Source organism: Heloderma suspectum, chromosome 16 (assembly GCF_057233095.1).
Source record: "Heloderma suspectum isolate Gila_16-S chromosome 16, 16-S_ref, whole genome shotgun sequence".
NCBI classification, from domain to species: Eukaryota; Metazoa; Chordata; class Lepidosauria; order Squamata; family Helodermatidae; genus Heloderma; species Heloderma suspectum.
In genome coordinates, this window is record NC_139473.1 from 15,251,395 (window position 1) to 15,277,761 (window position 26,367).

Below are 26,367 nucleotides of genomic sequence, written 5' to 3' on the forward strand. Positions count from 1 at the left end.
TCCCTCACTCTCCACAGATTTAACTGTTATACCTTAATTGTCATTTCCCAACCACTCTTTTCCACCTAGCTAGAATATCCAGCCAATCAGAAATGAATTTACTTGATCCAGGCCCCATCTGACATCCCCTTCAAAATATCACTAAGCAACTACTACATAGGCCTTTGACAAAAACAAAACAAGGCCTCAGGCCCACTCCGATACATTATAACCTCAGAGAGGCTACACAAAGTAAACATTACAGAACACCAGCAGTTACATACAGGGCAATTCTTCACAGGTATACAAGCATTATAAACAATAGATAATTAAATAAGACATGGCCGTAATTTTCTCTGGATTGTGGGTACTTGACTCTGCTCTCAAATGACAGAAGCAGGCAAACACCAAAGGGCCTGGATGGATAACTTCCTATGCAGTAATATTCTTTACCATTACCAAAGCCAGAGCAAACCCTAACTGGGTTATTCAAGAGAGATGGATCTCCCTCATTAAATGGGTATAAGACCAGGGGAGAGGGTGGGAAATGAGCATGGAGCAAGTTTGCTCTGGTTTACAACCCACCACAAAGTAACAAAACCCAAACCCTTAGAATTAAGAAATGTATATAAGAACCCTGCATGCTCAAGAAACAAGTATTTGAAGCAAAAGTAGAAATATGTACCAGAATCTTCACTGGGCTCAGTCTTCACCTGGATGGAAGGGCAACTAGACAAACACATAAGAAAGAATATGTAACACATATGTAACCATAAGAATTTATTTTATACCAAGTCAGATCTTTGGTTCATCTAGCCTAGTTCTACACTAACTGGCAGCTGCTGTCCAGAGTCCTTCCCAGCCCTGCTACCAAAGATTCTTTAACTGGACATGCTGGTTGAACCTGGAACCTTCTACATGTAAAGCATGTACTCTGTCACTAAACTCTCGCTGCTCTGTGTTGCCTAGAAGCAACACAGAAGTGCCAAGGGGTGATCCTATATAGCCATGTTCATATCATATCTCAGCAACAGGAAGTTGAACTCTGAAAAATCACAGCATAACATTTTCATCAGGATTCTAGGTCTACCAGGCCCACTGGATTGCTTTCGCATTTTTCTTCACAACCACGAGGATTGGAAACTTACATTTTGATTTGAAATGGCCACTGTGATTCTTACAATCATAAAAGAGGCCATCAGCCAGGGAAAGTAACAATGAAGGGGCAGGTCATGACACATTGCATTGCACTGCATTTATACCCTGCCATTTTTCCTCTTGCAAGGAACCCAAGGCGGCTTACATTCTCCTCCTCCTCTCCATTTTATCCTCACAACAACAACCCTGTGAGGTGGGTTGGGCTGAGAGTCTGTGACTGGCCCAAAGTCACCCAATGAGCTTCCATGGCCGAGTGGGGACTAGAACCCGGATCTCCCAGCTCCTAGTCCAACACTCTTGCCACTACACCACACTGGCTCATGTGTGAGCCACACATACACCACACTGGCTCATGACACATATTTTGTTTGGTACCAACTCTTGGTGGCCTTTAGATGTCGAGTAAAAACTGCTCTCAGGTTTAATGTGATCGATCCTGCTGCTCTTTTAATCTGTTGCTAACTTTGATTTCTTATATTTTAGGATTTTTAATCAAAACCATCTGTTGTAAGCAACCTTGTGAATTACAAATTAAAGGCAGGAAATAAACATCGTAAATGAATAAGTCAATGAATATTGCCTGTCCCAAGTTTTCTCTTTGAAAAAACTTTCTGTAACAACTACAGAAAAGCTGTTTGGGGCGGGGGGGGGGGGGAATCAGCAGCCACGGAAAAAGCATAAAAGATATTGTACCTTCCACCTGGATATGTTATTGTGTGTGAGGAGTCTGCCATGCGAGGTCCTGAAAGGTAGGAAAAAATATCTGGCTTTCACAATGTAAGAGTCACATGAAAGGCAAGTTGAATATGAATTCAGCATGAGAAGAAAAATCACAGGACCAGTGAAGCAGGGCTTACATTTTACCCCTAGTTATAGAATTCTACAGAAATGTTAAACAAACATTACTTACATCCCACATAGCATTGGCTTCACATGTGTCAAGAAATAGAAATACTACCTGTGGCATGTTTTTTTTCCTCATTGGTTATATATAAACATCCAATAGAACAACTGAGCAAATAGCGATGACACTAGATATGCAGGTAAGGTAATCATCAGTCAGAGGTTTTGGTTGAGAAAGCTCTCCCCTAGCATAAGAGCAGTGACAGAATTCAAGCAGGCCCTGAATCTGGGGTCCAAGAGGTGTTGGGCAGAATTTCAGCCAAGCTCTGAAAACTTTTTTTTTGGGGGGGGGTCCAGTCACACCACCCAAGGCATCATCTTAACACCAATAATGTATTTATTTATATCCCACCCTTCCTCGAAGGGAGCCATGGGTAACTTGGCTAGGTAAACAATTTGGGTCATGAAAATGCTCTCCAATGAACTACCACAGACTTAACTGTTGTGGTCTGGGTAGTATATACTCTGTCTCAAAAAGGAGTTACTACCACAGGTATTGCAGCTACTGTCTGTAACTCGTTTATGCCACTTTAGGCTCTTCAGAACTTATGACATGAGCTTTGCATGTTATACACTAACTCCGTTTTCATTTAAAAACTGAGATTTGCTTTAGATAAGAAGTGATTAAAGTAAATTCTCCCACTAGTACTGTTGATTGGGGAAAGTGCAAAAGAAATTAAACTGGCCCCGCAAGACAGTGAAAAGTTTTGAAAATTAGCCTGAAATCTGCTTGCAGAGTTCAGTACGTAATTTGCATATCTACTTCCATTCTGGATAATGGTGTATACTGAGAACTACAGAAGTAGACAATGCATGAAATCAGATTTTAATTATTTTAATTTTTATTTTAGAGCAGGGGTAGGCTGACTTGATGCCTGTGGGATTTACTTTGTATTTTACTAGAACCTTGAAATCCATCATCTAAAATAAGGTGAAAAAGACAAACGTAAAATTTAGACATTCTGAACCCAGGGATTTCCGAGTACCTGAACTGAACTGAGCTCAGTCCTTCCACACGAAAATCCACTCTGTGTTGCACGCGCGCACACATTTCACTTCAGCAGTATAATTTAAGGGTGGGGGGGGGGTCATTTTGTTGTTGCCACTGTTAAATAACTGGTCGTCAGAAATCCTTGTGATCTACTTCAAGTTACCCAGAGATCTACCAATAGATCCTGATCTATCTTCTGCCCACCCCAATTCAGAGCAGGCAAGGAACTACTCACCTAAATGTTTCTTTGGCTCAAGGAAAGGCCTATGTTAAGAAAGAAAGAATTCTATTATTTTAAAAACACACTTATGCAAGAGGTAACAGAGCTTGAGTGTTCAAAGTACTTGAAGTATGTTCTCCCTGCAATCCTTACAGTAGGTCAGTATCACTATGCCTATTTTGGACAATGGAGGGACGATGAGGGCACTGCAGAGGGAAGATCTGAACCAGGGACTTTCTAGTTTACAGCTCAGACACAATGCTGTACTACATACCAGCATTTCCCTCTAAAATATAGTATGAACTTAAAAAGAGCTTTTAAATGCACACAGAAGTCTATTGGCAGTTCTAACGTAAGTGAACAAACTGCTCTTTGTTGATGGGTTGCTCGTTGCTGAGGCCAAGACAACCAGAACTGCCACTGACACTGCCAAGGAAGGATGGCTATTTCATCAAGCTCCCCCCTGTAAGGATTCTAACTGCCATCCAGTCAGCAGGGGGAGAACTGTGTGGCATGAGCAGCCCTGTCCCTCTAGCCTGGACATTCCCTTATCTGTTCCAGAATTTGGTCTGGGGGAGGGATAGGTACTGGAGGGGGTGTTCTGTGAGCTAGAATCTGTGTAGTCAAATCCAGTGTAAGGCAAGGGAATCTGTTCCTTTGCTCAAGAGTAGATCTACCTGTGAAATCCCACCCTGCTGAGACTGTAAAAAAATTTACTGGTATGTTCGTAAGCTGCCTTTCACTATATAAACCTCCTTGAGAACTTTGTTGAAAAGCATTATCTAAATACTCCATCACACCTTTTGATAACAAATGAGATCCCAGATTTGTTTTCCAGAATCCACTTCAGCGTTGTGACATCATAGTTGGTAGGATGTTTAAATGCAAGTCCTTCTGGGAGGCCATGCACCACCACAGCAGATGGGTCCCTCTGAATCTTATCATATGGTACAGGAACTACAGTTGATTTTCCTAAAGCTTTGCCTGGATGGGGGAAAAGCAGTAATTATCAATAAGGGATCAACTTTGCTGGAGAACAAACTATGGCAAATGTGCCCTTTCTTTGATGAAAACATTCATTCGCCCTTGTCTTCCCTTACTCCCTCCTCTCATTTCTTGCTTCAAATCTTCTCAACTCAAAAGTATTTCTATTGTTCCTTCAGGTGAATTGGACAGATAGCAAAACTACTCTCCAGCCAAAAATATGTCTTTACTGGATAATGATCCTTATTCGTTGGATTAGCCGCCCATCTGGCCGGCTGCCCAGCCACTCTAGGCGGCGTACAATACTAATAATGAACATAATCAACTGAACAAAACATAACAAAAGAACACTGCTCTCAAAAACCCTAACCCACCCCAAATGCCCGCCTGAACAGCCAGGTTTTCAAAGCCTGGCGGAAGCTCATCAAAGAGGAAGAAGAAGAAAAGAATGCACTTTCTTCATCACTCCCTCAGAACTGGGGCCTTGTAGAAACAATCTGGCTTTAAGAGGTACTGAAGGAAGGCTGGTTATTGGACAAATAATCTGTTTCATGTATTATCAGAAAAACAACACTCTTCAGGACCTTTGGAAAGGCAACTAGCTATGTTGGAGTGCTAAATATTGCTATATATACTGTGCATTTTATTTACATTTATATAGTGTTGTGGAAAGTGCTATTACCATCTTCTTCCTAATGAAATAAAGCAGGAGATAGGTTTACCTACCTATATTAGATCAGTTCCCCTTCTATGATGTGGGGGAAATTTACAACATCTTAGCGTTCATTCAGTCCACCAAGCTAGGATTCAAGTCCCCTATCAAGACTCGTATCTTGCATCTTCATGGTGTTACTGCCTTCCTCAAAGGGAGGCCCAACTGCATCTCAATCTGGGATTAGGGACATCACATTTCTACCGTGAATTTCAACTTGGCGCTTAAAACATATTTACCATAACAAATGCAGAAATAATCCTCCACAGATTTCCTGAGGGCTTCCATTTCCACAATATCCACTGTCATCCTATTATCAAGAGATGTTGACTTTATTTTCTGCAGTTCTGCAGCCTTTGCCTCTTCATTAACACCTACATTGCAGAAAATATGAGATCTAAGACCAAGTCCTCATTTAAAGGTCAAACTTCAACAATATATCCCATAAGGGCCTGGCTGTACATTAAGGTCTTCCTTGGGGGTCCTGATCTGTGCACTCACATCATCTGAACGCAACAGAAGGTAACACAGGGTAGGGACTTTTCAGTTATGGTACCAACATGGTTGAATTCCCTGTGCCTCACTTCCTTTCCATTGCCTTTTGATCATCCGTCTAAAGCTACATTATTCTGGCAGGCTTTGGGACTTTTACGGTATCTGGCATTGATTTGTATTAACTGCTGCTGTTTCAATGAATTGGTGTGATTATGTAGTTTTAATATTTTGTACTATATTTTAATGACAGTTAACCATCATGGATTTTTTATACAATTAAAAGGTGGGATACAAGTGTTCTAACAAATAAAGAACAGCTTGGGAGTTATTTCTGTAACCTTTTAAGTATGCAATATTTGGTATATTAAATACAGCATACAAATAAAGCTATGTTGTCGACATTGATGTGTTTTCTGGGAAGTTTTGAAACTGAAAATGCCCTAATGCCCTAACACAGGGGTGGAGCAGAAGACAGATCTTCAGATGTTTTGGATTTCAGTTCCCAGAAGCCCCTGTCACCACGACCAATAATCAGGAGTTGAAATCTAAAACTTCAGATCTACTTTCTGCCCACCCATCCCCTAACAGACTGTGAGCTGGTTTAGCGTGTTTATTTGGCCGATGACGTTATTAGCACATACCTGCCTGAAATATTTGCACTTCCTTCCTTCCATGGCTCTGCTATAATATGTCACACAGTTTTTCTGATTAGGCATTACTATGACTTCAAATTAACCCCAAACAAAACTGATGCCCGCTAGATGGAGGGCTCTGATCCCAGAGGCCTCCACCTATCTTATGCCCTGCCGCCAAACGCTGGCAGGCCAGGAGGAGCAGCAGGGGCTGTCCAGTTTGCACATTTTGAACTAGATGGGCCTGTGAGCCTTCCTAGCTCACTCACCTTGATGTGGGCAGGGACAGGAACCGAGAGGCTTGTAGATCCAGCGGATCCATTTCCTCTCTCCTCCCCATCCACCATCCCAACCCCAAAACACCCATTTCCTCTCCTCCCGCAGTTGTGACACTACCCCCAGCAAATGAGCCACCACAGAGCTTTCCACAGCAGCTGGGAGGGGTGGGAAACCAGTGTGGATCCCCCCCACCCCCCAGCGAGTTCGTAGTTCTGTCTACAGGCTCAGAGCAGTTAATTCCCAGTATCCTGTGGCCCCACAGACCATGTCTAAGGGTCATACAATTGCTCTAAAAAACCTAATATATCTTATGCAAAAACTCCCAACTTCCTCAGATAAAAAAGAACGGGATACTGCTCTGTGTATTTGCTGGAAATGAAACAGAAATTATTAAGTGTTAGTTATGCTTTCATTTATACTCTAGATGAAATAAGAATTTTAGCTATGTTCTGATTTGACCTGCACAGCCAATCAAGTAAATTCATAACCTGATTTTTTTGTTTTGAGCATTATGTGTATTTGTGGTTTGATTTTACTCTCTTTTCAGCTCAGTAAAACATATAGGTTAGATCCAGACTTAGTCATGCTTGGAGTAAACCCACTGAAATGAATGGGGCAGGTAAATCATTAGTAACCTACATCCCATTGATTTCAGTGGGTCTACTGTAAGCATAACTAAGTCTGGATCCATATGCAGTCTCACAACTTCCTAGCATAATCACCTGAAAAACATTAATTACAACTTTGAAAGTGCCAGGCTTGCCTACTATTGTATTAGCATCGATTCATTGTTACAAATAAATTTCACAAAACAAAGAATTTTTAGAAATAGAAAATTTTCTGTGGAAAAATGAAGCACTGGAAAATTTTCTGCCCCACTTCACTGGTTATTGCCACTACTATAACATTTGGTGAACAATGAAGCTATATTTGTGTTGTTCAGCCTTCCCATCTGGGCACCTTTCCCCCTAATAAGCTATACTACCCCACCAGGCAAGGCAGAAAAATCCATTCCCAAACACAGTCTCAAGAGGCAAGAAACTGTATCTACATTAACTACTCTTGGAGTTAAACCCTAGGTTCCAACTGTCTCTCCCCTGACAAGCCGAGCTCCTGGTTCACTGGAGTTGTCATTCTGCACAAACCTGGCCAATATAACATTTAAATCACACTGAGAATGGTTTAATTTTCCCCATCAAATATTTCTGGTCAAATACTGTATTGGGACAAAAAAATATATAATGAGGCACTTACTAGATACAAGTAAAATACATTGTTTACTAGAGACAAGTAAAATAAACATGCTATATTAGGTCACTCTTTAGGCCTCAGAACATTTTTTGATGCAAATTACTTTAGGGAAATTCAAAATTTTTCAGAAGCCCTACATCACTGAGTGGGAACTGCTCAGGGTTCCAGCCATTACACCCAAACAGGAGCTGCCACCTTTCTTCCCCACCTCGTGTTCAGTTTTGCTTTTCCAATGATCACTTCATTATTCAATGCCTACTGAGCCTGCGCGGTCCTCGCTGGATGATTTGGGGGGCGGGGGCGTAGATTTTTCATAAAGATCTTTCATATTTCTGCAAATATTTTCCCCAAACAAGATGTTTCCCCATTGCTTTCCAGTGGTTCAATTTTGGCTACAATTCTGTCAGTACTCACCTTCTTAGTTTGCTACTAGAAGGAGTGATATTTTGTGGTGGACAACAAATAACATTGGCAAATACATATCTATTCCCACACGCTACAAATTAAAAAAGGGTTCACTGATTCATATTTCCAAGAATGTTCTCTAAACAACTTTTATGCCAGAAGGCATAAATGCAATGTTGCACACACAAGCCTTTCATGTGCAGGATACAACAAATTGCAGACCAACATGCTGCGATTCAAACTTACAGTACTTCACAAAATCTTTCTGAAAATCTTTTCTCGTATTGACAAAGGCTCTTCCTCTTTCAGTTCCCACCACAAACACGTCTGTTTCATACACAGCAATGCAGGCAACTTCTGCCTTGGACTTGGCAAGCTCTTTGCACTGTGGAAGAAAAAAGTTCCTGCTTAGAACTGCAGTAGTGAGAGGTACAGTTAGCACAGCTGTACATGGGAGCAGCCTTGTAGTCACTTCTCCCATCCATTACTTTCCACTATAACATTGATTCTCCAGGGGGTTTCAAAGCAGAGGCCTTAGCCTGTCCTGCAACCAGAATATTTTTTTAATTGGAGAAGCCAAGAACTGGAAATGGGAACTTACACAAGCAAAAGAGATGCAAAGGCAAGTTTGCTTATAGAACTGGCTTCTATAAGCTGGCTTCTCAAATGCCACAGCATTGCTCTTCATTTAAATAGCATCAGCTGCTAAAGTTAGAAGCTGTGGGTGTTGTTTATACAGCTGCCTTTCAACAAGAGTGAAATCTTTTTTATGGGACATAACAATGACAACATGGATCTTTGAAGTCAAACAAATGCTCATTTTTAGGGCTGTTTTTAATCCTCTAGGTTAAGAAAATCCACCTTTATGCCAGGATAGCCCAAATGCTGCAAATTAAGACCTGGTTCTCACTACTCTGATGGAATGCATGCCTGTACGCAAAGTAGCAGCACGTCAGAGAAAAGGCTAGGCTTAAGTTAGAAACCTAGTTCCCAACGCTTGTTTGGTTTTTTGCTTTTTAATGTTTTATTGTTGTCTTAATATGAGTTGTGGCTAAATATATTAAAATGATATTGTATTTTATTGTATTATATTGTATTTTGTATAGTATTTTATTGCAATATATTGTATTGACATTTAAAAAATTAACAAGACACAAGGTTCTCGGAATGCTGAAATCTGAACACCAAATTTAGCTACTTTCACACCAATCCAGTTAATGTTAGAAAAGTCTGAGTGCAATTCACAGTATCTGTAACTTTCTCTTAATCAGTTGCTGGTGCAGATTGTCAATGGACTGCAGATTAGTGCCGAAGGATGTCAGATCTCCTACTTTGTTTACCAGCAAACACATGCTGCTACATGGGAAGGTTTCTGCCAGCAGCAAACTGCTCTCACACAACAGAGATAGGCAATTATTGGGCACCACTGAGTACTTTGGGCTTCTAAAATGAGTTGACACACATTCTTATACAGCAGAGACAGGATGACTGGAAGCAGAGGCACTAAAAGATGCCCCCAAAGCTCATCTTTTCACTGCTGAGTTGGAGGAATTGTGGGAGAACATGAAGAAAGGTATGCAAGGAAGGGGGCACCCACCTCAGAGGAGGGGACCGCCGCTCAGTGGTAGAGCACCTGCGTGGAATGCACAAGATTCCAGGTTCAATCAGATGGCACGTGAAGGGAGAGACCACTGCCTCAGACAGCGACTACCAATCTGAGTAGACAATATTGAGCTAGTGGAACAAGTAGTCTGATAAGGCACTTCCTGTGAATGGTTTGCTGGCTGGGTGGTTGGTCAAAACTATTTAAAGCATTTATACCCCACTCTTCAGCTGGAAAGCCTCCCAGAGCAGCTTACAGATAATAAAAACCAAGGCTGTCCCTGCCGTCAGGCTCACAGTCTAAAAAGACATGACACAGGAGGAAAAAAAGATGCGGAGGGAAAGGGAAAATATGGTTCGTCTTATAACGACCAGCAGGAATTCAGGTACAATGCAGCCAGAAGTTATAGGTCTTATCATGACTAGCTGGAATGGAAACTATTCCAGAGAGAAATAAAAAACGCCTCTCAGCTGAGGTGATGGAGTGGCCATGCTCCCCATCTCCCCCTCTGCTACAGCCTGATACAAGACAGGAAACACTGGCCTAGACTGTCAGTTACACTTTCCAGTACTTGCAAAGTAGGGTGCAATCCTGTGCATGTTTAGGCAGAGAAAAGGCCTACAGCTCCCAGCATTCCCCAGTCAGCATGGTAATGGCTGGGGAATGTTGAGAGCTGTAGGCCTTTTCTCTGTCTAAACATGCACAGGATTGCACCCTGAACTGATTTAAGACAGAAATAATGTGATGAACAAACAAGTAAGCATAAAGTCACCTACAGAGGTATAGCCCTGGAGATGCTGCAAGAAACAGAAAGCACATTACAGAAGCCACCAACATAATATTACCATTGACTCAAGGGCCGACATGAGGAACGTGACAACCATTCGGCTTTCAGATGAGTCCTCATCGTGGCCAGATGCTGCTGCCATTGCTGCTTGAGCCATTTTTGCTATAAACAAATGAGAAATGAGAACACCATGAATTGAAATTGCTTTAGACACTCAAGGAAGAAATTCTTTACCCCTTCTTCTATTGAGAAATTAGAAGTCAATAGCAAAAATAAGCCAAGTCATGACAAATTCATTTAGGGTGGTTTACTAATGTAATTCCATAATTCCAAATCCATCAGGTAGGTATGGCTCAAGGCACAGGAAACTGCCAGATGAGGTGTAAGCTCTCTTTCTGAGCCATTCTCTATATTTCTGACAGAGTAAAAAGATGAAATGATAAACCATTTTTTCCAATCATCGTAACATGGGCAGCTCCATACCTGCCAGTTATGTTCCCTGATGGCACAGGGGAATACTCAAATGAAATTAAAAATGTTCCATGCTTTGTCACTTTACTCTCGCCCCCTTCTGGGCACATGCCCCATGATCCTTTAGCCTGCCTGACCTATAGCAAGTAGATAGTCAAACTATTTTTACTTAGTGCACAACCCTCTCCTAGAAGCTCACTTTAAATTAAGGAACTAGAGGGCCAAAATGTCTGCTAATACCAGATGACTCTCCCACTTCTATCCTAAGGGTGGCAAGGTATTTATTGGCTTGGTTTTTATCAGCTAAAAGCCATAATTAAAGAACTAGTTAGTATCTGTTTAAGGCATTAACACTTTTTGTTTTAAAGCTTTTCTACTGACATATACCACATTACCATGTATTTCAGTCCGTTGAATTAAAATGTTACATATTCAAAACACTTCATATTTAAATCACAATTTTATAAAAGAAATCAGACCGAAGCCCTATTAACTGAATCACAGTGTGGCAAGAGCCAGTCTGATGTAATACTTAGGGTATCGGATTTAGGACAGGAGAAACACAGCAGATTCAAATCTGCACTCAGCTATGGAATTCATTGGATCATCTTGGGCCAGTCACTCTCCCTGCCTAACCTAGAGTACAACCCTATGCATGTTTAGACAGAAAAAGTCCTACAACTCCCAGCATTCCCCAGCCAGCATGGCATGGCTGGCTGGGAATGCTGGGAGTTGTAGGACATTTTTCTATCTACACATGCATAGGACTGCACCCCTAATGTATCTTATAGGATTGTTACAAGGATGTAATATGCAGAGGGAGAAGATCCATGTACACTGCCCTGAGCTTTATGGAGGAAGGTAGAATAAAAATATAAGCAAATAATAAACCATGTTCCCTTTCTCTCTCCTACACCATTCAGACCTAGCAGGCCTCCCTCTCTCCCCCTCCCTACTACTGCAAAACCTGTTTACACAAATATGGTTGGGCATCTGTACACAATATGTAGCCTGTTAAATCTGGCAATATGAGCACACCTAAACGTCCACAGAGGAATTAGCAAAGGCAGTAAGCCAAAGCAGTTCTCAACCTTTGAGCATACCCTGTACAAATGTCCATACCGTGGCTAGACAACCACCTCAAGTGGAAAGAGGGAACTCATGGCTGCAGGGAAGGGCCATAGCTCCATGGTAGAGCACGCAGAAGGTCCTAGATTCAATCCCCAGCATCGCCAGGTAGGGCTGTAAAAGACTCCTGTCTGAAACACTGTAGGGACGCTGCCAGTGAGCATGGAAAATACTGAGAAAGACTGGCAGGACTCGGAATAAGGCAGCTTCTTATATTCCTTCCTGTTTCTGAACATGCAATCTGTTGTCCAGCAAAGTAGGATGGCCAAGTTCATTATTTACTATATTAAATTCCTCCATCTAATTAATTTGTTTTCTCTCTGCCATCTAGAACCTCAGTATTATAACAGCATATAGCGAAATCAGCAATATTAAATTCAGAGGCTAAACCATAAAATAGTACTTTGTAACACTTGCAAAACAGCTAAAGTGTTAGGCCCAGGCAGATCTTGGCTGTCAACTGCGTCCCCACCCAACCTTGCCTCCCATAAAGATGGGCCCCTGCCTTTTGATTATGAAGAAGGCTCGCTGGGAGTCACTCTGGTCATTTTTCAAATTGCGGTATTTGTAAGTTAAATTATTTATCAATATTCAACTTGTGTAGCTATGATACACACACTTCCTCTTCATAAAAACCTAAGAAAATAATATGTTTCTCCACAGTGAAGATTTTGCCCCACTTTCCTCTCCAGTAAACACAACCATGGCTGTGTGATCAAGGGTACATCCTTTTATGTGAGCATCTGTAGTCCATCTTTTATTTGGCCTGGCAGCAGAAGGCTCTCACTGCGGTGCTTATTTATTGCCCACTTTCTTTTTACACACACCGTGTACTACTTTGCTCCTAAAACAGCTCTTCCTTCCCTTCTCTTGCCCCCTTGTCTCCCATTTCAGGTAACCATGCCTGCAGCAGATACAAATTCACAATCACATTTCTCTCTGTCTGTGATCCTAGTAGGCTAACAAGCTTCACTTCAGGAAAACATTCAACCTTTAGTGTACATAGGTCTATTACCAGTAAGATCCAGAACTATGTGTTTTCCCCCACCCACCCACCCATCAACAAAAACTGATGTCCCATGCCCACCCACCAAGCTCCAGAAACATTCCCTTATCTTATTTTCAAAAACTAATGAAAGTCCAGTTTGCATTTTCATACCTATTCTCTGCATTACAAGAATTCTGCACAGCTAAAATGGAACCTGAAACAGAAAAATGCACAACTGAAACGTGATCATATTTTCTAAGCAAGGCAAGCTTGAGGCATTGTTCCCAGAGACTTGGGACCTTTCCAGACAGACAACTGCCCCCCCCCCCCTTTTGCGGGAGACAGCCATTTAATGTGAAGTGTTATACTCATTCTAGTCCCAGAGAACATGTACAACAACATCCATTCCCCAAATGAAGGAAGGGTAGAAGGAAAAAAGTATACTGCTACTGAAGTAGACAGTACTATTGCCTGAAAATACCCACCTTGCCTTTCAAATTTTGTATTTTACTGTTAGTTAGCAAAGAAAAAAACTCCCTACTTTCAGCCCAATCCCATTCATGCTTACTCAGAGATCCCATTTAGTTCAAAGAAGCTTACTCTCAAGTATGCATGTTTAGGATTGGAGCCTCAGTTACCTGGGATTAAGCCCCACTGAACATAGTGGACTTACTTCTTCGTAAACACGCACAGAGTTACACTGCTCTTAAGTTGCCAAGAAGTCTAAGAGGAGTAAGTAAGCTAACTGTTTTTCATTTTGTCAGTTGTTTAAAAAAAATCTAGCAAAGTTTGAAGGCCTGCACATTCTTCAAGGACATTTTTAGAAGTGGGGGAAAGGTCTGACATTTGGGGGAAAATACTTACCAAACAGCTAAGGCATTTGGGGATGGGGGAAAGGTAGTTGTTGTAATTACACAGATACTGTCCAGTAGCTACCCTTGACACTAGTGCAACCACTATTCACACCAAGCTTGGCAAATGAACAGCAGGTGAAACTGCAGTTTCCCCACTAATCAAAGTAGTGTTTTAAGTGTTGGGGGGACATCATGTCCCTTTAAGAGAGGCACCAATGGGGTAGTGGGGGTTATCACCTGGATCTCCTGCAAAACCTCACAGAGGAAACACAGATCCTTGAAATTTGGGCTACTTTCTTGCTAGGGTTAGCCTAACAATTAACACACCAAACACAGAAATGTAACTGCAAACAACCAATTTCACTTTGCTCTGAACACCTTTCCACAAGGAACGACCTCTGTGTAGAATCGGTCTGTTCATGATACCTCAACAGCCCAAAGACACTTATTATGCAATACTGGAAGCCTAGATTAGAAACAAAGACTATTAGAAATTAGAGCATATTTTCAAAAGGCAGATGATTCGGTATTTGTTTAGTTCTGACTGCAGAATCCTGGGCTTGGATCAGGAAGTCCTGGGCTGAAATCTCTGTTCAAACCATGAAGGTCACTTGGGACTGTCACATCATCATGTGCCTTATATATACCCCTTGAAAGAATTGGAGGATACAAGTGTACAAATATGACAAATAAATCTCCTCTGTAGCAAAAAAAGGAAGGAAGAAAGAAAAATCACTAACATTAGATGACTATGTAAGACAGAAGACACTGGCCTGAATAAACATGTATGCTATTTTGAAGGAAACAGCCCTTGATCAAAATTTCAGTGCTACTACAAAGAAGGAACTTCATGAAACTCAGCCCAACAGAATTTGAAGAAACTCTCATGTCTGCTGATGTCTGTATGGGGTCCAAAAAAGGCAGTAAGGTAGAACGAAATACATGATAGGAACGAAGTGGGAAAAGGTTTTAAAAGACCACAAGGATATAAAGGGCTCTGAGAGTTGTGGTGGATAGTTCCATTAAAATGTCAACCCAGTGTGCTACTGCTGTGAAAAAGGCAAATTCCATGTCATCCAGAAAAGTATCGAAAACTGTCAGTATCATAATGCTTTTATATACCTCTGTGGTGCAACCACACTTGTAATACGGTGTACAGTTCTGATCACCATACCTCAAAAAGGTTATTATAGAGTTGGAGAAGGTGCAGAAAAGGGCAATCAATACGATCAAGGGGCTAGAGCAACTCTTTTCCCTCTCTCATCCTAGAACTTGGGATCACCCAATGAAGATGAGTGGTGAGAGATTAAAAACTGACAAAAGTTCTTCTTTATACAGCGCATAATTAAACTATGGAATTTGCTACCACAAAACATAGTGCTGGCCATGAACATGAACAACTTTTAAAGGGGATTAGACAAATTCAAGGAGGGTAAGGCTATCAGTGGCAACTAGCCATGACAGCTATATATTACCTACAGTTTCAGAGGCAGTATGCTCTCAATATCAGTTACTAGGGAACACAATCAGGAGGATGTTACTGTGCTCCTGTCCTGCTTGTGAACTTGCCACCTTCATTGCTGCCCACTATTTCTAGCAGAAATATGCTATTTGCATCATCATCATCAAGCAAATAGGCATCTGGTTGGTCACTGTGGGAACAACATACTGGACTAGATAAGCCTTTGTTCCGATCCAGAATGGCTTTTATGGAAGAGGCCCATGAAGCCTCCATACATTCCATCCATTAGTAACCGGAACAAAATTACTGGATACTTTCCACATCTGGTGCCATCCAGATGTTTTGGACTACCAACTTCTATCAGCTCCAACCAGCATGGCCAATGGTCAGATGATGGGATTTGTAATCCACAACATCTGGAGTTGACCTGATTGAGAAGTCACTTTCCTTCTCCAATTAAGCTTGAAAGAAACTGAAAAGGATTAAGAAAACACTTCCTGAATTGAAGAGAAAGTTTTTCCCCTACACTATCCCAAGGAATTCAGGCAGATTGCTATTTAATCACAGCTCTTGGGCTGAGTAAGTTATCTTAGGTTTGCAGGAAATAACATCAAGCATTTAAAGGTGACAGACCTCCGCAGGGCTAAAAAATGTATTTAAAATTTCCAAGCAACAGCAACAAAATCCTAGGCTCCAGGTTGAGACTCAGGCTTCACAGCGATCAGAGATTAGATCCCGAGTCTCCAACAGCAAACTCAACACTCTGTGCTCTGTACCCAACTGGCTAGCTGGAGAAGAACAGTTGTAGGAAAAGACCTCTCTCCATCTGGAGTTAGAGCACTGGAGAGTTTAAAGAATGCATATGAAAATATCCAGGAATTGTAGATCACATCTCAACCCCTCCAAAAGGGAAAAAAATGGGGAGACCATCCCTCTAGTCAAGCAATCAGAGGGCAGATTTTAGGAGCCTGTGCAGGTCAGCAAAGAGTGTACCGGAGTTGGGATTAGTGCGAACATCACAAAAATAAGGAAGTGTTTACTGAAAACAGGCAACCTTCCCTCAGGATATATTCTGTCATTATTGACTCAAGAGGAAACAGTGAGAAGATTCAAAGGCTTTTCTTACCTCAGAAGAAACCAAGAGACCAAAGAAAGAGTAGAACCATAAAGAGATACAACCCCCACCCCAGTACTACGTAGCCACCCAACTTCCAACAAAATCTAGTTGAGGGGAAAAGGATATTGTATTTAAAACAAGTCCTTTACCCTGCTGAATAACAGTGATGAGCAAGAACGTTCAGTCATACACCCATCGGCAGAAATGCTTCCTCTTCACCTGCCACTGAGGAATTGTGGTTTGAAAAATCGAAGTGGGTGGGGGAGAAGAAAAGTTACCTCTGAACAAACAATATGAAAGGATCAAAATCATACACAATCAAAAAAGCAGAAAAAGAATTTCTGAAAGAGAAATGCAAAATGGTGGGGTAGCCATCAGAAGTTACCAGAGGATGAAATGCAACTTCCCATTGGGTCAACTGGAATTTCAAACACATATTCACTATAGTAAGGATTGTGCTTTCTGGTGTGGGAGGATGCGTCCCTAAATATCCTAAGTAAGGAAATAACAGCGGAAGATATACCTAGATCCCTTAGGAAATGTTGGAGTGGGAGGAGTGCAAGGTGGAAAAGCCTATCCTCTCCACATAGGATTCCCCACCAAACATGCAGCCATGGGGGGGTGGAGGGGATAAAATGTTCCACTTACTTGTCATATAGGGTGAAGAGGAACAGAAATGTACTTACATCCCCATTACAAAAATTGGAGGTGGGGAAAGAAGAGATAACAGACTTGGGCTACAACCCTATTACATACTTGGGAGTTAGACCACAGAGTGGGAATTATTTCCAAATAACCATACAGAGGGTCTGGTTATAATCTTAGGATTACTTTACTTCCACACAAATATGCCTATATTTATCTACCACATTCATATTACCACCTTTCTGCCAATATACTCAGGGTGGTTGACAATTTTAAGAAATGACTTACAATCTAAACAGAATTGGGCTGGTAGGAAGGACATTAATGTTCCCCATCCCTTTTCGGGATAAATAAGTAGATTTCCTATCAGTCATGTGACAGGAAAAAAACAAGTTTTATCCAAATAAGAAAAACAATGAACTGTGGGAAGAGATGAGGATGAACAAGTCAGGGAGGCAGGGTAGATCTCTTCCCCTCATTTCAATTATTAAATTTGTTTTCTGACCCAAATCCTCAAGGAAGCTCGTAACATTCTTTATATTTATGAAGCACCTAAGATTGCTAGGTGCTGTACAGAAATTAAACATTTGAGTATTTCATTAAAAATTTTACACTTAAAATTAAAACCATAGGAGCTGACCTGTGAAGAAAGATATGGGAGGGAGGATCGTTCCTTCCAGAAACAGATCTTATTTTAAAAGGTAAATTATGGAAAAAGGAGAATAGAGGCTTCCCTGAGATTTGGGGGGGGGGAGAGATGGAAAAGAAGTTTTCCTTTGGCTACTGTGTTTTGGGACAGGTGGAAAACAGAGACAAATAAGAAAATAAATAACCTAGAGGCACCACCATGAGGCAATAGAGACTGGAATAAAGAGATTACTTTAAAAACAAATACAAACACAGACACGCATGCACACAATTCACTAAGGAAGTCTATCCACCTCCTCCGGGAATGGTAGCACGCAAGGGCAAGGAGGAGAAATAAACTCAACAAACAATAATACAAAGCTCAAATCTCCACTATACACTCAAACATACAACGCCTCTGGGAAGATGATTAAGGAAGTCCCTCCCTTCTTCCTGCCATGAGAATGGAGATGTATGTATGTGGAGTAGACACGTAACACAGAGGCTCAACAACTCCCTCCCCAGAAAATGGGTTAAGAAAGCCCTTCCCAACATATGTTGGGGAGTTTCAGGAGGAAATAAATGAGGTTTTTCCTTCCCATGATGCCCTCAGCATTCTACAAAATGGAGAAAAGGACTTCCTTAGCCCATGGGGCGGGGGGGGGGGGCATTAAGTTATTGAGGCTTCCCCTGTAAAGGCCTTCATGAAAAATTGTTCTCCCTTCTCATTCTTCTCCCCACTCACTCACCCTCTTGGCAGGGCTTCCTTAACCAATTTAGGCGAGGCCAACTTTTTGATCATGATGATGATACCCATGATACCTATGATACCTATGAACCCATAGTTCACTCCCCCACAAGATTTGGCCAATCCGCTAACTTGGGGAATGGAGGGGAGCATGAGGAAAACTTAAATCACATTTTCTCCTCACGTTATCCGACATTCGACATGGGGAACTTTAGCCCAATTTCCAGAGAGGGACTGAGCCTCTGTAATGATGGCCTGAGCACCCCTCTGTGCAATGTTGGCTCAAGCAGGCCTCCTCCCTCCCCAGCGCAAAGCAGTGGATAATGGGGGAGGAGCAATGCGATGATAAATTATTACTATCACATTTCTTTTCCTTCAAATCCTGCCCCATTTTCTATTGGTGTGTGGGAGGCCTTTGTTAGCCAACATTCCACATGGAAAGCCTCAATAATAACAATAACAATGGCCCACCCCTTTGCAGAAAATAGGCCAAGTAAGAAGGTGGAGAGTGGGAGAATTATTAATAATAATAATAATAATACAACAAGTCAGGGGGGATCAGCTAATTTTTCTAGAGGAAAATTAGAGCTTAGACAGAAAAAAGTCCTACATGGCTGGCTGAGGAATGCTGGGAGTTGTAGGGCTTTTTTTGTCTAAGCATGCATAGGGTTGTGCCCTAAGGAAGTCCTTCCCTCTAAATGATTATTTCTCCTCACTCTTCCACCCAAATTGTCCATTAAGATGGGGAACCCTTCCTTAACAACTTTCCAGAGGATGAAACCTTATTATTGTTGTTACAAACATAATTAATCATTACTCCTCACACTTCTTTCGCCTGTTTTCCAGAAGGAGGGTAATCTTAACTGTATTATTATTATTACTACTATACAAGAGGCTCAATCCACCTACACGCTCCTGGAATATAGACTGAGAAAGTGTAAGAGGTCATTAAGAATATTATTAATTTAGATCACTTCTACCTCAAAAGGCTCCCACAGAGACAAACAAAGATCAGTAATAATAGTAATAATAATAATAATGGCTCAATCTCTCCCTGGGGAAAATAGGTTAACGAGTCCTTTTTCCCCCAATGAAGAGGGAGAGAAGTGTATGGAGAAATTATTAATTTGCCAGTAGCCACCCATAATAATGGCTCAATCCCTCCCCAGTCTGGAAAATAAGCTAAGGAAGTCCTCCTAATGGAAAATGAGTTGGAGAAATGTGAGGAGAAAACGAAGATGTTATTAATAACAACTTCCTAAAGAAGCCTCTCTCCTCTGAAAAATAAGCTAAGGAAGTCCTGCTTCCCTAAAGGAAGATGGGGAGAAAAGTGAGGAGAAAATGAAGTTCATAATAATAATTTTTAAAGACACACCCCACCTCTGAAAAATAAGCTATGGAAGTCCTCCTCACCTGAAAGATGGAGGGAAGAAATGTGAGGAGAAAATGAAGTTCCTAATAATAATTTGAAATGACTCACCTCACACCCCCATGCAACATAAGCTAAGGAAGCCCTCCTCCCCTAAAGGAAGTTCGAGATAAATGTCAGGAGAAAATTAAGTTAATCATTTTAAAGAGAGGCTAGATTAAAAAAAAAAAAAAGGCTAAGGAAGTCCTTCTAGCCCCCCCCCCATTTTCTGGGGGGGGGGGTCTAGAAGGACTTCCTTAGCCTGTGTGAGAATTTTTTAAAGGAGAAAAGTGTGAGAGTTTTTAAAAAGGAAGTTTCTAACAGCCTCCCAAATATGAGAGGTATTTTAAAAGGAGGTGAGACTATTTAAAAGGAGAAATATTTCAAAAGGAGGTAACACTATTTAAAAGGAGGAGAAAAGCATGAGGAGAGTTTTCTAAAGGAAGTGTCTAGCAGCCCCCCAAATACGGGAATTATTTCAGAAGGAGGTAATACGATTTAAAAGAGGAGGTAACCCTATTTAAGAGGAGAAAAGCATGAGTTTTTTTTTTTAAGAGCCTAGCAGCCCCCCAAATACAAGAAGTGTTTCATTTGGAGGCCCTCCTATTTGAAAGGAGAAATATTCCAACAGCAGAAAATGCATCTATGACAGGTATTTCAGAAGGGGGTAATACTATTGAAAAGGAGAAATCTTTCAAAAGGAGGTAACCCTATTTAGAAGGCGGAGAAAAGCATGAGGAGTTTTTCTAAAGGAAGTGCCTAGCAGCCCCCTAAATACAAGAAGTAATTCAGGAGGAGGTCACCCTATCTAAAAGGAGAAATATTCCAAAAGCAGAAAATACGAGAAGTGTTTCAGAAGGAGGTAATACGATTTAAAAGGGGTGGGGGAATCAAGAGGAGATAACCCTACTTACAAGGAGGAGGAAAGCATGAGTAGTTTTCTAAAGGAAGTGTCTAGCAGCCCCCCAAATGCGAGAAGTATTTCAGAAGGAGGCAATAGGGTTTAAAAGGGGTGGGGGAATCAAGAGGAGGTAACCCTACTTAAAAGGAGGAGGAAAGCATGAGTAGTTTTCTAAAGGAAGTGTCTAGCAGCCCCCCAAATGCGAGAAGTATTTCGGAAGGAGGCAATAGGGTTTAAAAGGGGTGGGGGAACCAAGAGGAGGTAACCCTACTTAAAAGGAGGAGGAAAGCATGAGTAGTTTTCTAAAGGAAGTGTCTAGCAGCCCCCCAAATGCGAGAAGTATTTCAGAAGGAGGCAATAGGGTTTAAAAGGGGTGGGGGAATCAAGAGGAGGTAACCCTACTTAAAAGGAGGAAGAAAGCATGAGTAGTTTTCTAAAGGAAGTGTCTAGCAGCCCCCCAAATGCGAGAAGTATTTCGGAAGGAGGCAATAGGATTTAAAAGGGGTGGGGGAATCAAGAGGAGGTAACCCTACTTAAAAGGAGCAGGATTTAAAAGGGGGGGAATCAAGAGGAGGTAACCCTACTTAAAAGGAGGAGGAAAGCATGAGTAGTTTTCTAAAGGAAGTGTCTAGCAGCCCCCCAAATGCGAGAAGTATTTCGGAAGGAGGCAACAGGGTTTAAAAGGGATGGGGGAATCAAGAGGAGGTAACCCTACTTAAAAGGAGGAGGAAAGCATGAGTAGTTTTCTAAAGGAAGTGTCTAGCAGCCCCCCAAATGCGAGAAGTATTTCGGAAGGAGGCAACAGGGTTTAAAAGGGGTGGGGGAATCAAGAGGAGGTAACCCTACTTAAAAGGAGGAGGAAAGCATGAGTAGTTTTCTAAAGGAAGTGTCTAGCAGCCCCCCAAATGCGAGAAGTATTTCGGAAGGAGGCAATAGGGTTTAAAAGGGGTGGGGGAATCAAGAGGAGGTAACCCTACTTAAGAGGAGGAGGAAAGCATGGGTAGTTTCCTAAAGGAAGTGCCTAGCAGCCCCCCAAACGCGAGAAGTATTTCGGAAGGAGGCAATAGGGTTTAAAAGGGGTGGGGGAACCAAGAGGAGGTAACCCTACTTAAAAGGAGCAGGATTTAAAAGGGGGGGAATCAAGAGGAGGTAACCCTACTTACAAGGAGGAGGAAAGCATGGGTAGTTTTCTAAAGGAAGTGTCTAGCAGCCCCCCAAATGCGAGAAGTATTTCGGAAGGAGGCAATAGGGTTTAAAAGGGGTGGGGGAATCAAGAGGAGGTAACCCTACTTAAGAGGAGGAGGAAAGCATGGGTAGTTTTCTAAAGGAAGTGTCTAGCAGCCCCCCAAATACAAGAAGTATTTCAGAAGGAGGCAACAGGGTTTAAAAGGGGTGGGGGAATCAAGAGGAGGTAACCCTACTTACAAGGAGGAGGAAAGCATGAGTAGTTTCCTAAAGGAAGTGTCTAGCAGCCCCCCAAACGCGAGAAGTATTTCGGAAGGAGGCAATAGGATTTAAAAGGGGTGGGGGAATCAAGAGGAGGTAACCCTACTTAAAAGGAGCAGGATTTAAAAGGGGGGGAATCAAGAGGAGGTAACCCTACTTAAAAGGAGGAGGAAAGCATGAGTAGTTCCCTAGAGGAAGTGCCTAGCAGCCCCCCGAACGCGAGAAGTATTTCGGAAGGAGGCAATAGGATTTAAAAGGGGTGGGGGAATCAAGAGGAGGTAACCCTACTTAAAAGGAGCAGGATTTAAAAGGGGGGGAATCAAGAGGAGGTAACCCTACTTACAAGGAGGAGGAAAGCATGAGTAGTTTCCTAAAGGAAGTGTCTAGCAGCCCCCCAAACGCGAGAAGTATTTCGGAAGGAGGCAATAGGATTTAAAAGGGGTGGGGGAATCAAGAGGAGGTAACCCTACTTACAAGGAGGAGGAAAGCATGAGTAGTTTTCTAAAGGAAGTGTCTAGCAGCCCCCCAAATGCGAGAAGTATTTCGGAAGGAGGCAATAGGATTTAAAAGGGGGGGAACCAAGAGGAGGTAACCCTACTTAAAAGGAGCAGGATTTAAAAGGGGGGGAATCAAGAGGAGGTAACCCTACTTAAAAGGAGCAGGATTTAAAAGGGGGGGGAATCAAGAGGAGGTAACCCTACTTAAGAGGAGGAGGAAAGCATGGGTAGTTTTCTAAAGGAAGTGTCTAGCAGCCCCCCAAATACAAGAAGTATTTCAGAAGGAGGCAACAGGGTTTAAAAGGGGTGGGGGAATCAAGAGGAGGTAACCCTATTTACAAGGAGGAGGAAAGCATGAGTAGTTTTCTAAAGGAAGTGTCTAGCAGCCCCCCAAATGCGAGAAGTATTTCGGAAGGAGGCAATAGGGTTTAAAAGGGGTGGGGGAATCAAGAGGAGGTAACCCTACTTAAGAGGAGGAGGAAAGCATGGGTAGTTTCCTAAAGGAAGTGTCTAGCAGCCCCCCAAACGCGAGAAGTATTTCGGAAGGAGGCAATAGGATTTAAAAGGGGGGGAATCAAGAGGAGGTAACCCTACTTAAGAGGAGCAGGATTTAAAAGGGGGGGAATCAAGAGGAGGTGACCCTACTTAAGAGGAGGAGGACAGCATGAGTAGTTCCCTAGAGGAAGTGCCCAGCAGCCCCCCGAACGCGAGAAGCGGTTCATCTGGAGGCCCTCCTGTCTGAAAGGAGAAATGCCCCGACAGCAGGGGACGCAGCCGTGACAGGTACTTCGGGAGGGGGCAACACCGCTGAAGCGGAGCGCTCTTTCGCAAGGAGCGGCCCTATTCAGGGGGCGGGGGAAGCGCGAGGAGGGCCCGAAGCCGCGCGCCTAGCCGCCCCCCCCCCCGACACGGGAAGCGTCTCCTCGGGGCCCTCCTGCCCCGAAGGAGAGATGTTCCGGCGGCGGAACACGAAAATGCGGCCGGCCTTTCGGAGCCCCCCCGCCCCCCCCGCCCGGGCGGAGCAGCCCCCCGCCGGGAGGCGACACAAACCCGGGCGGCGTTTCGACGGGGGGGGGCGCGAGGAGCGTTTCCAGCGCCACGTCCGCCCCCCCCCCGACAGGCGCTATGCGGGGGGGGGGAGAGAGAAGGGGCTGCGTGGGGAGGGGGCGACCCCGCCGGGGGGGAGAAGCACCCCGGCCGCTTCGGGAAGGGGGGAGGCTGCCGGAGCCCCGGAGGGCGGCGAGCGTGAGGGGACCCCCCCCCCAAAAAAATCGGCTCGGGAAGCGCGGCCCCCTCCCCGCGTCTGCCCCAATCCCCCCCACCCCACCCACCCCGGGGCCGCACACGGCGCGGGGGCGAAGCGTGAGGAGAAAGCCGCCCCCCCCACTCACTCGTTGCTGGGGGGGGCGAGAGGGCCGTCCCCGCCGCCCCTCGGCTCGCGCCGCCTCCCTCCGCGCCGCGCCGCGCGGGCCCCGGCTGCCGCCCGCGTCCCCCTCAAGTGTCGGGGCGGCGCGCGGGCCTCCGCTCAACGGCTCACCCTGAACCCAGGACCGGGGGAGGGGGGGAAGCCGCGGAGAGCAGGGCCTTTTTCTCCCCTCCCCCCTCCTCCTGCCGGAGCACCCCCCCCTTGCGCGCATGCTCGGCCGCCGCGCGGCGCGCCTGGGCGATGTAGTCCCCCCGGCGCGCCGGCCGGCGCCCGGCAGGGCGCGCGGGGACTACGAGCCCCGGCAAGCACCGCGCGCGGGGGCCAGCTTGGCCGGGGCTCCTTTCTTCAGGGCGAGCGCGAGCGCGGCGATGAGGGGCGGCGCGGTGGGGAGGGAAACATGGCTGTGCGGAGCGGAGCGGGCGGGAGGGAGGCCGGGGCGGGCCAGCCGGGCAGCCAGCCAGCCAGCCAGCAGCAAGGCGAGCTCGCAAAGGCCCCGGCAGCGCCTTGCGCTCGGAAGCAGCAGCCTTGCAAACCGAGAATGAAAAAGACAACGGCGCTGCACAAAATGCAGACCATGAGATGTGTTCGCGTGCTCTCAATCTTCCTGGCAGAGAAAGGGGTGCAGGAGAGGAGGCTCAGCAAACCCAAATCGACCCAGCCGCATCCCCTTGTGCGTGCGCAAGGCCCCTGCAGCTCCCTACATTTGGAAGCGGCCGCCTTGCAAACCGAGAATCAAAACGAGGACGGCGCTGCACAAAATGCAGACCGTGAGATGTGTTTGCACGCTTTTAATCTTCCTGGCATTAGAAAGGGGTGGAGGAGAGGAGAGGAGAGGAGGCGCCGCGAACCCAAGTCGACCCAGCCGGATCCCCTTGTGCGTGCGCAAGGCCCCGGCAGCGCCTTGCGCTCGGAAGCAGCCTCGCAACCCAAGAATGAGGAAGAGGACGGCGCTGCACAAAATGCAGACCATGAGATGTGTTCGCGTGCTCTTAATCTTCCTGGCAGAGAGAGGGGTGGGGGGTTGGGGGGGGCGCAGCAAACACAAACCAACCCAGCCGGATCCCCTTTTGTGTGCGCAAGGCCCCGGCACAAAAACAAAGCCCGCCCTCTCCTTCCTGCACAATGAGGGAATCTTGCTGCAGGGGCAGGCGAGCGGGAGCGAGGCCGCGGTAGGCCGGCCGGCCGCCGCTGCCGCCCCGGCCTTCGGGGACGGTGCCGCCCGGGACGGGCGCTGCCAACCCCGCGATCAGGTTTCGGAGAAGATAAGCGGAGGCGCAGCTCCGCGGTCGCCAGGGTTCCTGGAAGAATGACCAGCCTTCAAGAAGGGCGAAACAGGAAAGAGCAGCTGCGATATTTCGAGCGTTTCCCGACGCCCCCAACCCATGAGGGCTAGAAACATTTTACACGTGTGTTGTGTATTCGAAAGAAGCGCGTAAAATAAAACACAATTTCCATTTTTTTTTTTCCGTTTTAAACACACGTGGTGCTTATTCGGAATAAAATATTTTTAAAAGACCTCAGTGTGGTTGTCTACAACGCCGTTTCTGGGATTACTCATGCAAAATTTCATTAAATGACCTGTTTTCATGCTTATTAGGACTTTGAACATAGCTTGTATAACTCCACGGTGCACCCATGTTCTAATTAATAATATAACAAGGTGTATTTTGTTTTCTGTAATACTCCACGTTACTAATGTTTGTTTTTTTATTTGTTACATTTCTATATGTTTCTGAGGTTACTGTCAATAATATAGGGTGTCTTGCTCTATATGGTATTCATAATAATGTTAATTCAACTATTAGTATAATAAAATGTATTATATAATACTCCGAAGAGTCGGACACGACTGAACAACAACAACAACATAGTAATATTAATGTAACAAGGTGGAGTATTTTGTTTTATATAATAGTCCGCATTACACATGTTTATTATTTATTACATTTGGCAAAAGGAGAAGGGGACGGCAGAGGATGAGATGGCTGGATAGCATCACCGATGCAATGAATATGGACTTGAGCACGCTCCGGGAGAGAGCGCAGGACAGGAAGGCCTGGCGTGCTATGGTCCACGGGGTCACAAAGAGTCGGACACGACTGAACAACAACAACATATGTTTCTGATGTTACTATCAATAATATGCGGTGCCTTGTTCTACATAATACTCATGCATAATAATGTTAATTTAACTATCGATACAATAAAATGTATTATATAGTACTCCACATAGTAATATTAATATAACAG

The 26,367-nt window shown here is 44.0% G+C and overlaps 1 protein-coding gene across 7 annotated transcripts in view; it reads right to left on the reverse strand.

Annotated features, from left to right (window-relative positions):
* The window catches only part of GTF2I (general transcription factor IIi), a 78,821-nt gene extending 54,520 nt beyond the window's left edge, over nucleotides 1-24,301 (reverse strand). For 3 of the 7 annotated variants that reach the window (XM_084822594.1, XM_084822591.1, XM_084822590.1), the window contains exons 1-9: nucleotides 24,229-24,301; nucleotides 13,158-13,200; nucleotides 10,458-10,561; nucleotides 8,256-8,394; nucleotides 5,187-5,321; nucleotides 4,052-4,235; nucleotides 3,267-3,295; nucleotides 1,831-1,879; nucleotides 665-708 (exon numbers count right to left, since the gene is read on the reverse strand). In XM_084822594.1, the coding sequence (XP_084678720.1) occupies nucleotides 665-708; nucleotides 1,831-1,879; nucleotides 3,267-3,295; nucleotides 4,052-4,235; nucleotides 5,187-5,321; nucleotides 8,256-8,394; nucleotides 10,458-10,561; nucleotides 13,158-13,170 (697 nt within the window). In that variant the 5' untranslated portion in view covers nucleotides 13,171-13,200; nucleotides 24,229-24,301. Of the gene's footprint in view, nucleotides 1-664; nucleotides 709-1,830; nucleotides 1,880-3,266; nucleotides 3,296-4,051; nucleotides 4,236-5,186; nucleotides 5,322-8,255; nucleotides 8,395-10,457; nucleotides 10,562-13,157; nucleotides 13,201-24,082 lie in introns of all 7 variants that reach the window. The other 4 variants (XM_084822592.1, XM_084822589.1, XM_084822588.1 and 1 more) reach the window with 2 other exon arrangements.
* Between the last annotated feature and the right edge of the window lie 2,066 nt (nucleotides 24,302-26,367).